The 18,046-nt window shown below is 38.8% G+C and overlaps 1 protein-coding gene across 1 annotated transcript in view; it reads right to left on the reverse strand.

The window, feature by feature from the left end:
• Positions 1 to 18,046, reverse strand: part of LOC127659690 (catenin alpha-1) — a 116,810-nt gene that overhangs the window by 75,784 nt on the left and 22,980 nt on the right. The window contains exon 7 of the mRNA XM_052149625.1: positions 9,106 to 9,309. Coding sequence (XP_052005585.1) covers positions 9,106 to 9,309 — 204 coding nt within the window. The remainder of the gene's footprint in view (positions 1 to 9,105; positions 9,310 to 18,046) is intronic.

Below are 18,046 nucleotides of genomic sequence, written 5' to 3' on the forward strand. Positions count from 1 at the left end.
TAATGCAAATTCCCTGGACCATCTCTCCTAGATTAAAAGTCTAAACATTGGCCTAACTGCAGCAAAGGCGGTTCACCGCAAATCACAAGTAGTTTCCTACTTGTGCTGCCAAAACAGCGCATCTGTACTCATCTCACCACAACAGTACAGAGCGGTTATCTGAATTACTGTAGACTTTGTCAGTTCGAACCAGTCTGGCCATTATGTATGTCTTGTTTGTATTGTTGAGCACTGGAAGCATTACTACATAAAAAAAGGACACCCATTTTTCATTAAATGTCACTTTAAGTAATATCTTAAAAGTAACATCTTTCTGCAGCATCCAGGACCAGAACTTTCAAAAATTTTTTAATTCACTGTACAAAGCTGCTAGTGATTTTCTCTCATCTGCCAGGGGTGCATTTGGACTTCATATTATAGTGCAACACTACAAAACTAAAGGATGTATTCTTTCAAATGAACAGAAGCTGCAGTAAATTAGGGGCATCGTAACTCAACCAAGTGAGCATAAACAATTATTGTGTACAAGGCAGAGAGCTGTAGGATGGGGATATTTTTCCAATCACCAATAGCAGCAGAAAATAACCATCATTCCAAGCTATCAAACCCAATTCTGAAGTCTATAGAGCTCACTCAAGTGTTCTTGGTTCCAGAAAGAAAAGATTATACAGAGAAAGAGAATAGAGTGAAGCACCTCTCTGTTGTGTGATATGACACTAGCTCTGCCAGGCACTACGGCTTTTGAGTTGCAACAAAATGTCAGTGGATGTTTCATTACACAAGGGGGAAAAATACAAAAGGTGACAGTTCACAGTCTGGACTGTAGCTCATCAAAATTGCATTAGAAAATATAAAAATAAAAAACAACATCTGAGGAGTAATTTTCCAGAGTAATACATTCCTATCCCTATCTAAAAGGTAATAATTTTTTCTGTGCATTGCAATACAATTCCACTGTATTCTGCTCAAGAACTGAATATACAGCCTGCAACTTAAATGTAATGTTCCGGGTTCAATACAAGTTAAGCACAAATCAACAGCATTTGCGGAATAATGTTGTTTTACCACAAACATTTATTTAGACTCGTTCCTCCTTTTCTTTACCAAAAAAAGGTAATCATTTTTTACATTAAAATAATAATTTTCAAAATGTTAGCAAACCCTAAAACATCTTTAAAAATCACAACTTAAACAACTTCACAGCTCAAATAATACACACGTTTTCACATAATTAAATGCAAGTGCTTTTATAAAATAAGCTTCACATTTGTGTTTAAACCCACCAAAAATTGGCCACATTCACTTTGTGTCCCATTCACTTTCATTGTGTGTGTGTGTGTGTGTAATGTAATATATATGAAAAGGAGGATCGAGTCGAAATGAATTTTTGTGGTAATCAATATTACGCCACAAATCCTGTTGATTGAGCTTAACTTGTATTGAACACAGAACATTACTTTAACTGCCTTTTGAACAGACAAAGGGGAGACACACTTGTATGCGTGACAAAACATTTGTCACACATACAAGTGATAAATGTTTTGTCACAGTTGTATGTGTGAAAACATTTATGAAAATGTTACATATGCAAAAATGACAGTAAGGCGGAAGGCTGCTCGGTACAGCAAAGGTTATTTCCCATCCCGAATGTTTTGAAATGGCACTAAACAACTTTCAACAGGTCTAAGCTCTCGTTTAAACGTTCAACGGCATGTCAAAGACTTCAAAGGGCCTTAATAGAAACTGTCAGTCATGGAGTGATGCCACAGCTCTGCAGCAGCAGTCTAAGACCCATGAGGATAAGAGATAAATAAAAATAATGGAATCATCAGTGGTTCAAGCTTTCGCTGTCTGCCTCTCTTTCCTTCACACACACACACACACACACACACACACACACACACAATTCCTCTCCATGCACGCTATGGGCAATGAGACTGCAGCGAGAACAGGGCAGAAATCGGAGTACAACACCTCCGTCCCCTAAACACGCATTATATATCCTTGCATTTACATTTTATGAGGGGTCAGGCCAGCTCAAGACTAGCACAGAAGTCAATTTTCATGCAACATGAGTTGTTGCACTAATTTTTAAACTTAAAAATAATATTCTAGGGTACAGTGGTTACTGATTTAAGTGTCCTTTACTAAACAGTGAGTGAATAAAGGGTGCCACAAGCTTCCTCTGAAATGGACAAACTGTGTCTCTCAAGCTTTAAGCCATTAAAGTAGCTCGAGCAAAACTGCACCTCATCCATCTCCCAGAAAAGTCAGATGTAATTTTAACAGCTAAATGATCAAGGCACAGGTAAAGGAAAACCATCTGACAACCCATGTGTGACAGATTTACATTTTACAGAGAGCTGGAAATTTAGCCAAAGCCTCAGGGACAGTAAAGTGCTCCCTTGATGCACTGCACGTGGTGTCATTTGTTTTAATTACGCATTTAGATGAGGCACCAATGGAATTGAAAAAATATACTTAAAATAAAAAAACAAGACAATTGACTCTAAAAGTGACTTCAATAGATGCTGTAATTCCTTTATATATAAAAAAATAAAAACCTTAATAAATTTGGCAAATATTTGCAGAAACCAGAAGTCATCCGGTTAGCAAAGGACTCATTAAGGTTTGGCTATAACAAGCAGGCGTCCCTACGCTGAATTTCTTAGTGCAGAAAATGGCAGCGAAAAAGGTCAGATGGTAATGATCCGCACTTACTGTTCGAATCCTACTGCTATTTATGAGAAAGGAGATTCATCCAAGGGTAATGGAAGGGTGATGAGACAAAAATACATTTCGAAAGCACACTGAGGAAAGAACAAAAAGACAAATTATAAAAAAGGGGGTTCGACTCGAGTTGAGAAGCTTCTAAAGACAGAGGGAAGTTGTCATGAAACAGGACCAGGTGTCAATCTCTGAACACTCATGGTAAAGAGGAAAACGTGAAGTAGAGAAAGGTGTATATGTGTGTGTGTGTGTGTGTGTGTGTGTGTGTGTGTGTGTGTGTGACCCCCTCCGTTGGTCCACAAATGCCTCAAGTTCGCAGGAAACCGGCATTTATCTTTTCACATATTGTTCAGATTACTGCATTCAAGTTTAAGAATTTTAAATGTCAAAATCCTGACACATCAAAACCTTATTACTGCCAGCTCGCCTTGGGTACAATCACCTCTACGACAAGTGTCCATGGGTCTGGAATGTATTATTAATAAAATGCAGCAGAAAAGCTCCGAACAGACATATCATGTGAAGTAGTCACGAGAGGGTGGAATAACTAAATATGTGCTTGAACCTCAACACTCAAAACTATGAGCTTGTGGAAGGCAAGGTGGAGAGCATTGTTTGTTTAGCTGTGCTCTGCATTAATCATGCCACTAATCAGTCCAGGTTGGACTGTTAAGTCGAAACCTGATTGACTGAGTTTGGGTTACAGCACAGACCGGGCACACAGTTTAAGGTCCTCCATAACAATTACACATCTTTTCCTGGTAACAAAGGCCTGATACATCTCGGTGCTAATCGGCAATTAATTACAATCTATTTTTGAACTGCCTGAAAGTTGCTTGTCATAAACAACCAAAACAGGCTGCAGCAGTATATTAGAAATCAATGCATGTATTTTGTTTCTGCCTACATGCACCATTTCTGCAAAAAGATCATTAAACCTGTAGAATTCAGGTCACATAACAGTGATTGAAATGTTAGTACTCATCATAAGATTTCATCAATTATGAAGTGGTTTGATTATTGTTTGGCATTGTACCAAAAATTCATTTTAAATGTGACTGAGGCAAGAATAAAAGCAAAGACCATGTTCTGTCAAAGGACATTAAGCCAACATGAGATGACAAAAAAAAAGTTTTCTAGACCATGCCATTTTATTAAATTATTAATTTATTATTCATAACCAGACCTGCTACCATAGGCTATAGCTACAGTGCAAGTATTGCAGATTAACCTCTCGAGACCTCTCATTTAATTTTAAGAATATTCAAGTCTGCTTTACAGAGATGATTTGTGGAGAAGACCGTCGAAATACAGGTGCACAATCAAATCCCTCATCTGAAAAATGACAATTTACAGCATTCTGATGAGTGTGAAATGAAACATGCTTTCTGCCTTAAGCAAGTTCAGGTTAAATAGTGCCATGATTTCTGCTTTCCCCAGTCTTCAATCATCTTGTCGCATACATCATTGTTCAGTTGAATGAATGGGGGGGTTGGAGTTTTATTTTTGAGACAGATGCATGGGGACAGAAAAGTGCACACTGCATGCTAGCTAGAAAAGAGAGAAGTTACTCTTATGATAGCACACAGCCTCAGCTGTGACCGAGAGCCCATATGCTGTCTTGCCAATATGTCGTCCTATCAACCACTTCAAACAAGGCTGTTTCTTTTTTTCCAAGACAAATCATACATCTAAAAATTTAATTTAGGACACCAATTTAATCTCTGTATTATTGCAAGCCTTCAGAGTTCATTTCACAACAGAGCCAGAGCACAAATTGAATGTGAGGCATTATTCACTCTAAAAGAGGGGGAGGAGAAGCACCTGTCTTAGCCAAATTGAAATCCCAGCCTATTGCACCCAATACACTTCTTTATTAAGCACAAAATAGTGAGTGAGATTGAAGGAGAAATATATTTGTGTCAAGTAGATCCTGAAATACTCCACTAACAAAGCTAGGCTAAAAACCAAAACTTATTCATAAACAAATATCCTGCATTAAAACAATAGATACCGATTGTTAGCACTTTGGAAAAAGGCCTTACAAAAACTACATTACACTATATAAACAATATATAATGGAGGACTAGGAGTACCAACTAGAAAAGCCAATTAATTGGAATAAAATCCAATTCTGAATTAAATCAAAATCAAGACCTTGTGAATCAGAAGAGAATCAAGAAATCTGTATTCCTAGGAATTGGTGTTTATTGGTCAATTTAAAAAGCAATTTACATTTTCTTTTGGAATAACATTAATAATTGACTCTCTCTCTACAAGGCACTCTTAAACTTCCATAATTATAATCCATCCATGTAGCCTTACACAATGCTTTTAGGACTTCAGGCAGCAAAGTCTTTGCATCCTATATGCTTTAAATCTCTTTGCTTTTTCGAACACTTACCTGAATCTCTGGAGCATAACAATAAAAGGTGAGACAGACATAGAGAAAAGTAAATAAGGTATAAAGGTAATGTCAGCTATAAAGTGCTGTGTCAGGTGTCGTGCTACGCAGAGCATCCAAAGGCTCCAGGAGGCTGTGCACGAGAGCCAAGCTAGCCAGGAAGGATGGATATATCATGACCCCCATCTGTTTCTCCTGTCATGGCAAGTGAGCAGCCAGAGACTTGTCATGCCAGCTGTGCTTCAAGGCTGGGGAGCAGCGCTTTTTTTGTGTAGGGGCAGACATGGCGCAAAGGCCTAGTCAAGTGGAAAACCTGTTTTGAAACGACCAGAGAGCTGCATGGATGTATCCATGCTTCACATAAACTGGCAGCACCAAGGATGAGCAATAAAGCAATTACAGAAATGTACGTCTTATGGATGCCACTCATCTGTATTCTAAAGGACGAGTGTCTCTTTGGTGACATATGGCTGTTTGTCATTTATCTGGGCAGAGCCATATGAACTCATAAGAAATTCTATACATGAGGCTGTTTTAGCAAGCATTCCTCTTTAAAGATCCTGTCCAATTATATTAGCATTTCTCACGCAGTCATGGTAATATCACAAATGCTGGATGATACGACCAGCTTATTACACAGATAGCTCCATATTAGTGATTACTATCGCTGCTGGAATCAATTTGGTATTACTTTTTCCATTCCAAGCCTGAGCAATCTTCATGACGATCACTTGAAACAGCACTGGAAACAGTGTGCAATTTGACTTTTATTTAATGCTCATGCTTTATCCATGCCAAAGTCTGCATTAGATGTTATCGGACAGTTGTTTTCAGGCTTTCATGTTACGGAGATAAAAATGGACAGCAGTGACAGAGGCATTTGCTCAGAATCCTGGTTTGGAGTTAGACTGAACCTGAAATGAGCCATCTGGAGCATATCATCTCAGGTTGCCGAGAACACCGCCATGTTTCCAGACAGCGCCAAGGACCTGCTGCTGCCTGATATTTGAAAGGCTGATATAAATAGTCAATGACACATGTGAGACATCACCTCCCCGAAAATCATCTTCAGCTGCTTGTGGTGCAACACCACATCAGCTGCCCAATACTATTTACATGTGACAGAAAAATTATGTTTCCTTGCATTAGGGGGACAGCTCTTCCGGGTTGTGGAGGGGTGCATAAGCAGGATGTTCTCCCAGCAAAATCGAAAAATTTGATACAAATTTGATACCAAAGTTGGAGGGCATGTCTTCCCAAATACTTTAGAATTAGCTGATTTTCTGCATTAATTGGATATAAAATGTGATCTCAACTTCAAAGTCACAAGTATACTGTAGACAAACACAATGTGCTTAAGATAACACAAAAATAATTCTAATCTTTCATGTCTTTATTGAACACATCCCATTATACGTTCACAGTGCTGTGGAAAAAGTAAGTGAACTCTTGAATTTAATAACTGGTCGATCCTCCTTTAGCAGCAAAAACCTTAACCAATTCCAGTACCTGCGGATTAGACCTGCACAAGGAATTTTGGACCATTCTTTGTTATAGAAATGCTTCAGCTCAGCCATATTATTAGGATGTCTGGTGTGAACAGCTCTCAAGGTCATTCCAGAGCATCTCTGGGCTCCGAATGGGCAACTACAAAAGGAGGTTTCTTATTTTTTTGAAGCCAGTGTATTAAATTTGCTTTGATGTTTAGGGTCATTCTCCTGCTGCATTACCAAACTTTTATTGAGCTTCAGCTGGCTCACAGCCACCCAGACATTATCCTGTAGGATATCTTGATAAACATGGAAATTCATCTGTCCCCTTGATGACGGCAAGCAGTTCAAGCCCCGAAGCAGCCCCAAATAATGATGCTCAATCCAACATACTTCACCATTGGGATGATGTTTTCATGGTGGTATGCGGTGCACTTTCTACAACATAGATAGTGCTGCGTGTTCTTTCCAAACAATTTCAACAGTCCACAAACAATTTTCTCAGTAGCGTTGTGGAGTGTCAACGTGGTCTGTCAAACTGCAGGCATGCAGCAATGGTTTTGTTGGAAATCAGCAACTTCATGGTGTCCTGCTAAGGACAACATTCCAGTTTGAAGTTTTCCATATAGTAGATTCATGAACAAAGATGTTAACTAGTTCCAAAGGTTCCTTAGTGTTTAGCGGTCACTCTACAGTTCTGCGGTGTGCACGGAGTCATCTTGGCTGGATGGCCACTTATGGGAGAGTAGTCACAGTATTCAATCGTCTCCATGTATAGACAATTTATCTTACTGTGGACAGATGAAAGCTCCAAGATAAATTTGTAACCCTTTCCAGCTTTATGCAAAGCAACAAATTCTTCATCATAGGTCTTCTGAGATCTCTTTTTTTTGCAAGGCATGGAACACGTCAGCAGATGGTTCTTGTGAATAGCAAATAAAAAATATTTGGAGTGCTTTATAAAATCAAGGAAGCTCAATCCTCACCTACAATCTAGTTTCATAAATTAGATGCCAGGTTTGCCAACTCTTGACTCCAATTAGCATCATCAGCATAGGGATTCACATACTTTTTCCAAGTACACTGTGAATGTTAGAATGATGTATTCTGTATGTACTACAAAACAATAAGTTGTGTAATTGGTTAAAACAAATGCATTTATATATAAATTACAACAATGCAAGTAATTCAAAGGGTTCACATATTTTTCCTTGCCACTGTATTCCCTACAAACATATGGAATGCAGCATGCCTGCTGCCAAAACAAGTTTGATTGGATGCATCTATCATTGGAAACAGAGGCAATAAAACCTGTAAATAAGATGTCAATAAAGATGGGGAAACTGGTTGTCAATGAAAATGGGGAAACAGGTTGGTTTAAACTATGATAAAGCATGGAAAAATACGCACTGGGGAAGAAAAAGAGAGGGAGTCAGACAAACTGGCAGACAGCATGCTTTAGAGGCAGGACTTTTAGTTATTTGTGATCACAGGAACAAAAGTGAAGCGCTGTGAATACTTTCCGGATGCACTGTATGTTGAGAAATCCAGGAATGGTTTGCAATTGTATTGAACCAAAGCATGCTCAGGTGGAATTGCTACTGGAACCGTAACTCAAAATATTTGGATGGTAGAAACGTTCCTTATGAGGCATTGTTCTGGATAAAAGTAATCCCACAAATGACATATGTTTTCGAGATGTGTATTGTATCGGGAGGTAGTTGGAAATACTTAGAGCTATTAAAGAGGAACACAGCTTCCCTTACTTCTACAATGATATTAAATGTTTTAATCATTTGTGGTAGACCTCACCAGTTTTGTCCAAGAAAGTGGCCAATTTTCTTTGTGTAGCACATAAAGCCAAATTTGTCAATAAAGTCAGCAAGCTTAAATGAAGAAAATCACATGCCCTTCATTTACTCACTGAACCGCAAGCGTATCATATCACCCATTAAAATGTACGCTCCTGGGGTGTAAAACAGTTCCTTTCAACTGATATTTCTTAAACTACTTAAGTCTTCCAACAGGCCTAGCAGTGGAAAACAATTAATTTGTGACTACAGGATAATAAACTGGGAAGAAAATAAATTAAATTTGAAGGACGGTGGGAAAAAATAAAACCAGTAATGGTGAGCAAACAAAGGGAATTATTTGCAAACAACAGCAGTCAAACAATTCAATGTCCAAATCAGTAGCACAGCAGGTAGCTTTGCATGTACTGATCCCCACTCTACAAAAGCCAGACAGCACAGGACAAATTGTGATCAGACTGAAGGTCTTTATACAGCTCCATCCAGAGGACGTGATGTGAGCACTGTCCCCAAAATTAAACTCTTCTCCCTCCCTGCAAGAGTGCATCTCTCTCAGGTAGCAGGTTGATTCTTGCTGTCACCCAGGGATAAGGAAGCCAAAGGGGCCAATGACTGAAGATGGGGGAAAGCAGCAAATGAGAAGGAAAATCTGAATTTGAAGTGCACCTACATTGCCCATGTACTCTGAGAGAAGATCCTGCAGTGCCTGGCGAACAGAATTGCATTCGGCCACAATACGCTCTCGGCGATCATCACGAGTGCATGACGAGTCGGCCATGAGGGCGGCACCACTTATGATGCTCTCCAAACGCTCCTCCAGAGAAGGGCGGAACCTCTCCTCACTGAAACTCAGTGGGTCCACGATGATCTGCTTCTGTAGGGGGAAGAGAAGAAAATAGTGCATGAGAATATTTTTTTTAAATGTACTGTAGAGGGAGTGAGACATTAGAGGCCATTCAGCATTTCTTAGAAAAAGGGAAAAAAAAAAAAAAAAAAAGTGTGATTTCACACACCAAATGTCCAACTTCACAAGATGTAAATGTCATCACTATTAGCAGCACACCCAGGGACAAGTGGGGTGGGACAGAATTTTGGAATCGGTCTCCCCTAACACTGAGGAACAAGCTGCGATATTCATTAACTGAAGGAATCAATAATTCACAAGATCTGAGATGATAGTCTGGGGCCCTGATAAAATCTGAGGCCAACGAGTTTGGTCAGAGGCTGCATTAGCGTCCTTGCATGCTTAAAATGTATTTAAAATCAGAATACATCAGGCAGCATCGTATAAGTTGCACTGTCTTCTGGGGCAAATTTCACACACACACACACATATATATACATATATATATATATATATAAATTAAAAGCAGGACGAAAAGGTAAAATCTTAACTACAGATCACAGGCTAAGTGTACATCTTAAGAGGTTTTTCAAACTTTCTCATAGAACTGTTTTGATAAACACTGCAGTTAGTACAAGAGCATCATTGAGGCACCTAACCCTAAACTGCAGAGCCGTTTAAGTAGCAGTTGTGCCTATAAACCATTGCTATTCCCAGGGTTAGAGCCAGGGTGACATTTAAGATGTCCCTAGTTGCTCTTTCTACTGGGTACATTCACTCAGGGACAACGCACTTGTCGCTTTGAAGAATAAACTTGTCAACTTCAGGTGCTATTGAAACAGATGACAGGACTCCTTGGCATGCCAGAAAAGTGATCACTCCCAAGTTAAAAAAAAGAAAATGGGCGGTACAGTCAGTGGCAATGGGAATCAAGCTTCAAAAAAAACATGTGATGGCATATAGGCAGTGAAATATTCAACAATTCAGTTGTTAGATTCTGAGTTTATTAGCCTCATCTCATCTGACCTCCTTTGCTTGCGTGTCACGTTGGCATGGCAACAAGCCTCTCTCTCTGACTCACTGCAAAGTTGCTTCAGCTTCAAATTAAGCAGCAAGTAGCGATGTGGAAAAAATGTGCATGTGTGCTAAAGTTTCTGCACGGTCACCAGGAAATTAAAGACGCACATGATCTGAGGTACCAAGCATTCCCTATTGCTCGCTCTCTCTCAATCACACACACACACACACTCTCTCTCTCTCTTACGCCCACTAATTTTTTGCTGCTATTTAAACACATGCTATCTATCTGGGCAAAGGACCACCTCTCTTTTGTGAGAGGTGTCAGGCCTCCTGAAACTGCTACTTCTAAGAATAGTGCAGTTCCATATCCTGTATGCCTCAGCCCCACACAGGATAAACAATTGTTTGCAATATTAACAGCTGAGGATCAAGTCCTATCGGTGCCAAGAGCGCATGAAACAATGTGCAAATACAACATTGCACATAGCATCATCCAAACTACACACGTATGCCACCCTGTTATTTAGACTTTGTTGCTCAAGCCCTTGAGCATCCAGTGCAATACAGATCCCATGAGCCCAGATTATGGGTGCATGAGCAGGGAAGCCATGTATGTGTTACATGAAATCTGATAACCAGTGTTGGTGATGTTTGGTGATATTTTCATTGTGTTAGCCACAAAGGAAACTGACTCAAAGACTTAGAGGCCATTCAAGAGGTGGGTAGTAACTAGTTACATTTACTTGAGTAACATTTTGTGGAAAATGTTACTTTGAGTAGGTCTAAAAGTGGGTACATTTTCCTCCCACTCAAGTAAATTTCTAATAATGTTTTTGGCTGTGTAGTTCACTCATTCACCATTTCCTATAGAGTGAATGGCAGTTAATGCATCTCAGCAGTAAGTGGACTAAATTAGTGAATTCGGACGAGAGAGTGTCAGAGCTCTGGGGCTGGTGCAGAAATGTCACACGACGTTAGGCCTTATTTGTTATTCTTATTAAATAATATATTAATACAATAAATCTCCATTCTGTTTATATTAAAACACAGTATATATTAAAAATGACAAAGTATCAAATAAAGAGTACATTTTAAAATGTATATGTATGTTTTGTCAATTTAAGCAATGTACATCACACCCGCCTATTAAATTTGCAACAAATCAGTCAACGCAGTACTAGTCTCCATCTTGATTATCTGTTTTCACATGGAGTGGTGTCACCCTGTTAAAGAGAGCAAGGCAAAACAAATTGAATACTGTCACTGTTCTTTCGCCGTTAATATTTTCTTTTTTGAAAGGTGAGTTTTCATCCTCAATCTTAGGGGCCAATTAATTATTGAAGTAATGTGTTATTGCAGTCTTTGTTTTTTTTTTGGGTCACCTTTGTCAAAAAGTAATTTAATACATTCAGCATGAAAGAGAATATTGCAGGAGTGAAGGAAGCAGTAATCTCCCAGCTTGCACGTCTTCCCCGTGGTGGATTGTGGGAAATTAATAGTTATAGAGTACTTGAAATGTACACTTGAAATTAAGAGTGCATTGTGGGTAAGAATGAGTGAACAAAAGTAGGGAACGAGTGGCTCACTCAGAATTTAGACACTCCTACAAAAGAGCAAAAACTAAAAATAGTGCACTATATAGTGGATAGGGGTGGTTTCAGACACAGCGAGTGTTCCACAATCAGGGTTGGTGCCCTACGTAGGTCGTGTACTCTGCATTTAGAGAGTGGCAGTACTGCTGTACAGAACTAATGATCTAAATACTTATTTCAGTGTAGTTACAGTTTTCAGTGTCATAAGAATCCACACAGGATTTTAAAAGCTATGAAATAGCAAAAGGCAGCATTATATTTCAGCATTATATAAAATGTCTTTGTGGGACATTTTCACTGTAATAATGTACTAGAAATGTTTCAAAACCACGCTTCTTACTGACAAATTCATCCAGATCTGACAAGAGCCCTTAAAGGGACAGTTCACCCAAGAATTAAAATTCTCATCATTTACTCACCCCCATGCCACCCCAGATGTTTATTACTTTATTCTGCTGAACTAAGATTTTTAGAAGAATTTCGCAGCTGGGTGGCAACATTTTAAAGCTAAACAATCAAACATAAATTAGCATAAAAGTAATCCATAAGACTCCAGTGGTTAAATCAATACCTTCAGAAGCAATGTGATGGGTGTGGATGAGAAATAGATCACATTCTTCTCTGTATATCTCCCCCTGCTGTCTAGCAAAAAATTACAAATATTGATCTGTTTCTCACCCACACCAATCATATAACTTCTGAAGTACTTTTATACTGCCTTTGTGCTTCTTGGAGCATCAGAAATTTGGCCTACAGATCTGAAAAATTCTTCTAAAAATCTGAATTTGTGTTCTGCAAAGAAAGAAAGTCATACACATCTGGGATGGAATGATGAGAATTTTAAATTTCATCTCTTTAAAGTGATAGCTCAGCCATAATATAATATTCTGTTATTATTTCTCTACCCTCTCTACCCTCATGTTGTTCCAAACCAGTGTGAGGCTTTGTATTATGTGGAACACAAAATATGTTAAACAGAATGTTAGAGACTGAAAGTCACCATTAACTTTCTAATAGAGAGAAAAAATGGTCAGTCTCTAACATTTATTAAAAAAAAAAAACATTCACTGAAAGTAAATAGTGACTCAGGCATACATTCTGACTAACTCTAAATGTATAGGTACAAAAGACCAACAACAAAAATATAAGCATGGATAAAATGCAAGAATGTGCACAGTATGATCACCCACTTTCCTCAAGACATTATCCTTAAAAGTGAGAGCATTTGTAGGACTGAATACCAAATAATAATTAAAACAAAACCTCAGTGATTAAGGCAATAGCTATGTAGGTTAGTTCAAGTTCACCAATTCAAAAACATCCAAAACAAGACTAACGGCTTTAACTGTCGCTGGATATTATTATTAGAGACGGTGACACAGCAATTATAATTCAGCTGTGCGTAGATCGATATGGTGAGATGAGCTATATACACTATTAAAATTCTTCTGTAAAGCAGCAAGCAAGGTTAAGAGTAAAAACTGGGCCAATCACATAATACAGCACAATCAATATAATGGAGGTCTGAGGGTACCGATAATTCTACCAGGTGCAGGTAAGGATAGAGCTGTAGGCTGCCTGGGGCTGCAAGAATTCTTGGCATGCTTTGTGCAGAGTATTGATTGGTTGAAAAAGAAAAATCAGGACATATGCTTCACTTAAAATAAAGTATTATGTTATATCATTAGCCTCAGGTCACCACAAATGCATAGTTTTGAAACCTCCTAATTCATTTAAATCAGCTCAGATTTATTGCCCCTCTCAAATATTCAATCTGATAAAACAAAGAATGGAGAAAACCATAAGCAATGATAAAAAGAAATCTATAAAATTAATTGTGTTGCCAGCTTTAAAAGTTAGTTCCCCCAACACACTTGTGGTGCATCCTGCAGTCTGGCTTCACATTATTAAATTATCACTTCCTAATGGTTTTAAGCTCAAAAGGAAAGGACTAGAGAAACACAAACTTCAATGAGGCCTGATGCTGTGATTCAGACCCGGAGCATAAAACAAAAGGGGAAAGAAACAGTTGATAAGTCAATTGACAAACAAAACAACCAATGCATTCTGGGCTGCAGAAGAGAGTTCATTGTTGTATAGTGAAGGGGATAATTGCAGCATGTATAAGGGAAAAGGGAAGAGCGAGAACACAGAAAGACTAACTCATGCTCCTACACCTACAGCTCTGTTGATGACTAATGAATTCTGCATTATTCTATAAACTTCCAGATGTATTCGCAGTCAAGTGTGAAGATGAAAAAAGCTGGGTGGTTTCATCACAAGAGTGAGAAAGCAAAAGAGACAGAAGACAGAAAATAAAAGCCTTGTCATGTAACAGAGCATGCGAGCCCCAGAGACAGAGCAGATTTTGAAGATCAGAGCTTTCTAAAAGGAGTCCCTGAGCTCCGAGCCAGACAACCCAAGAGACAGTTTTGAAAAACAAAGGTGACCCAAAAAAAAAAAACAAAAAAAAACTGCAACACCACATTACTTCAATAATTAATTGGCCCCTAAGATTGAGGATGAAAACTCACATTTCAAAAAAGAAAATATTAACGGCGAAAGAACAGTGACAGTATCCAATTTGATTTGCCTTGCTCTCTTTAACAGGGTGACACCACTCGGTGTGAAAACAGATAATCAAGATGGAGACAAGTACCTGCGGTGACTGATTTGTTGCAAATTTAATAGGCGGATGTGAAGTACATTGCCTAAATTGACTTTGTTTTACATAAAGCTCTGGAAAAAAAAGGAGATCTCAACATGTATGGCAGCCATTCCATTCAAGTGTCTGCTGAATTCCAACATAAGCACACCTCATTCTACTTAATGAGGTACTGATTAAGATCACCTGAACCAAATCTTATTTAACAAGGAAAAGTACAAAAACCACTGCAGTGGTTATTACTATCCTCTTGCAATAGGACGAGCTGGATGGCAAAAACAGTGCTAGTAGGACTGCAAAAGTAATTGGAATCAAATGATGACTATTGACAATGCAAAAATCAGGGTTCAATTCTGCCTTTACTAGCAGAGGGATAGAGTGAGTGTCAGGTTGCTTCCATCCTTAAACTTTCAAAGACAGCGGATCATAAGAACAAGTTCAAGCAGCAGACACTGGGGACAACAAAGGTACAGAATGTCAGAGGGCAAAAATGACTCTCCATTGACCGGGATGACCAACTCATTCGAATGTCACTGAACAACCATAGGATGACATCAAGTAACCTACTAAAAGAATATAAAACAGCAGCTGGGGTGAAGGACAGTTCTAAACAAGTTCCTAGGGCAGGGCTGAAGTTGTACAAAGCTAGAAATAAAAGCGCTTCATCAATGAGAAGCAAAGAAGAGACAGGCTGAGGTTTGCAAAAGACCATTTGGATTCGACTGTTGAGGACTAGAATAAGGTAATCTTCTCTGATGAGTTCAATTTTCAGCTTTGCCCACCAGCTGGTCATCTAATATTTAGCTGGAGATGCCTACAAGCCACAGTGTCTCACACCCACTATGAAATTTGGTGGAGGATCGGTAATGATCTGGGGATGCTTTAGTAAGGCTAGAATTGGGCAGATTCATCTTTTGCCACTTTTCCACTGAACGTTACGGTTCAACTTGCCTCAACTATTCGCTTTACTTTTCTGACCTTGCATTTTCTCTACAGTTTTTAGTGCCACCTCAACATGGATGGGATTATAGGCTGATCGTCATAATTGTGCCATCTCTACGGCCATGACAATCTTAAACAGGACACAAACTGACCAAAACAATAGCACAACTGCTAGCTACTAGCTCATTGTGCTGCATAAAGCAGTTGTTGCATGGTGATTTTACACAAGTGTCACCATTAAATTGCCTAGTTGTTTTAGAAGCAAACTGGTCAACTAAAGTGACGCTTTCAAGCAGAGTATAGAGTTAACAAAACATACCATCTTCCATCGTGGATCAACGGCAGTCCAGGGCACGCTCCCTCCCATTGCTCGCTGGTTGAGTGCGTGTCATTTTGGTCAAACCACTTACTCCTTTTTTTACTTTTCCCTACACTGTTGGTAGGTCCAACAGATGGTCGGTAGCCGTGTGCGGCCAACAGCTGATACACTTCCTGAGAGACTTTTTTGTTTCGCTAACGAGTGGACAGTCTGCACCTCGTTTATTGACCACGGCGCTGTTGTTAACTTTAAAACTAACAGGTTGATGTTGCGTATCGGAAAACCAGTGACTCTGGTAGTGACGATTCTCCCTGACCAATCGGTGATCTTTTTGACCTCAAATTTAGTATCGGCTCTGCTGGATCCTTGACCGAGGTGGTACTAAAAAAAAGTATCAGGTACTATCCACAGTGGAAAACCCCCAAAAAGCGAGCAGAGTCGAGTTGTACCGTGCAGTGGAAAAGCCCCTTTTGTGAAGGACGCATGAATCAAGCCACTTACAAGGTTATTCTGGAAGAAAACTTGCTTCCTTCTGCTCTGACAATGTTGACCAACTCATCTTCCCCAACAGGACAATATTCCATGCCACATAAGGTGTGGATGGAGGAGCACCAGATCAAGAACCTGTCATGCTTTTTTCAGTTCTATCCACACATTTTCTATCAGATTTTCTATCAGGGCATTGTGAAGGCCATTCCAATACCTTGAATTTGTTTTCCTCAAGCCATTTTGCCACAACAGATGTGCAAGCATGAAAGCTTACAAACCTGACTCCGTTACACCAGTTCTGTCTGGAGGAATGGATAAAAATTCCAGCAACCTATTGTGAGAAGCTTGTGGAAGGCTACCCAAAACATTTAACACAAGTTAAACAATTGTTGGAAAATTACCCATGTCAAAAGTAGATGTCCTAAACGACTTGACAAAACTATAGTTTGCTCATATAAATCTGTCGAGTGGATTAAAAAAAATTGTTTTAATGACTTAAACCTAAGTGTACGTAAACTTCTGACTCCAACAGTACCTATAAATAGTAAATCCAGAGAAACTGATAATTTTGCAGCGGTCTCTTAATTTTTTCCCCAGAGCTGTTTTGGCTTGGAAGCAAGTTTTTTTTGATACACCCACATTAAACAGAGCGGTGTTGATATGAGCTGGACTAATAGACAGGCTCTAATTAGGACCGTTAATGTTAAACAAAGTGCTGTGCTAATCTCTACAAGCCTCGTGTCTCATCATTATTTAATGACAAAAGCATACATTTCAAAGGTAATAAATATAGTATATTTTGCGCATGTTTAGTGAAGTGCAGTCAAAACATACTCCTGAAGCACTCATTAAAAGGCACCTAGTTCAGTCAAAGCAAAATCTACAGATTCAAACAAATTGGACAGAGAATCAGCAAAGATTTTTAAGATAGCCAGAGAATATGTTCATCGGGTACGTACAATTACGAAGTACCAAATATCTTCTAAGTTAATGCTGCCTTTGCAAGAAACAACACATTCAAAATGAAAGTGTCTGGACACCCAGTGCAAAACACAGCTGGTGCCGTTACATCTACTATTTTTTTCCCCTTTTATAAGATCTCTATGGCAACATTTCAGTTCATGCATATAATTTGAATATACAATTTCACTAACTGATTTCTTAAAATGTTCAGTGTGCAACAGACCAAAAACGGCAAGAGTAATGGTTTGCATCCTATTCCGGAAAGATACGGAGTTCAAAATGCAAAATAAATGAAGGATAGCTAATGATCACTTGCTAAACTTAACTTCAAATTAAATTTAGAAGCTCTGGTCTTAATTCTTATAAGTGAAAGTTCATACAAAATTGGAAATTCTGTCATTTACACACCCTCATGTTTTTCCAAACCTGTATAACTCTTATTTTAAAATGGAACAAAAGGAGATGTGAGGCAGGGTAACAACCTTAAATCACCATTCACTTTCATTGCATCTCCACTAAAGATTCTTATTCCGGTTTTGAAATAACATTACAGAATTTAATTTTCAAATAAGAAAATCAAGAAATAATGTGTTCCTTGTACAGTAAACCCTATGGACTATTTCCCATAAGCTTTTAGGCAGAACTGTCACAGCTCAACTCTGCAGTAGACATTTAAACTTGTGAAAGACTCTTTGAGGTCAGTAACTTGGCTTTGTTTGGACATACAAATTTAATCTGATTCAATCCTGGATTATCGTCTCCTTGACACAGTTCAAT

This window comes from Xyrauchen texanus, chromosome 19 (assembly GCF_025860055.1).
Source record: "Xyrauchen texanus isolate HMW12.3.18 chromosome 19, RBS_HiC_50CHRs, whole genome shotgun sequence".
In the NCBI taxonomy this organism is placed as follows: domain Eukaryota; kingdom Metazoa; phylum Chordata; class Actinopteri; order Cypriniformes; family Catostomidae; genus Xyrauchen; species Xyrauchen texanus.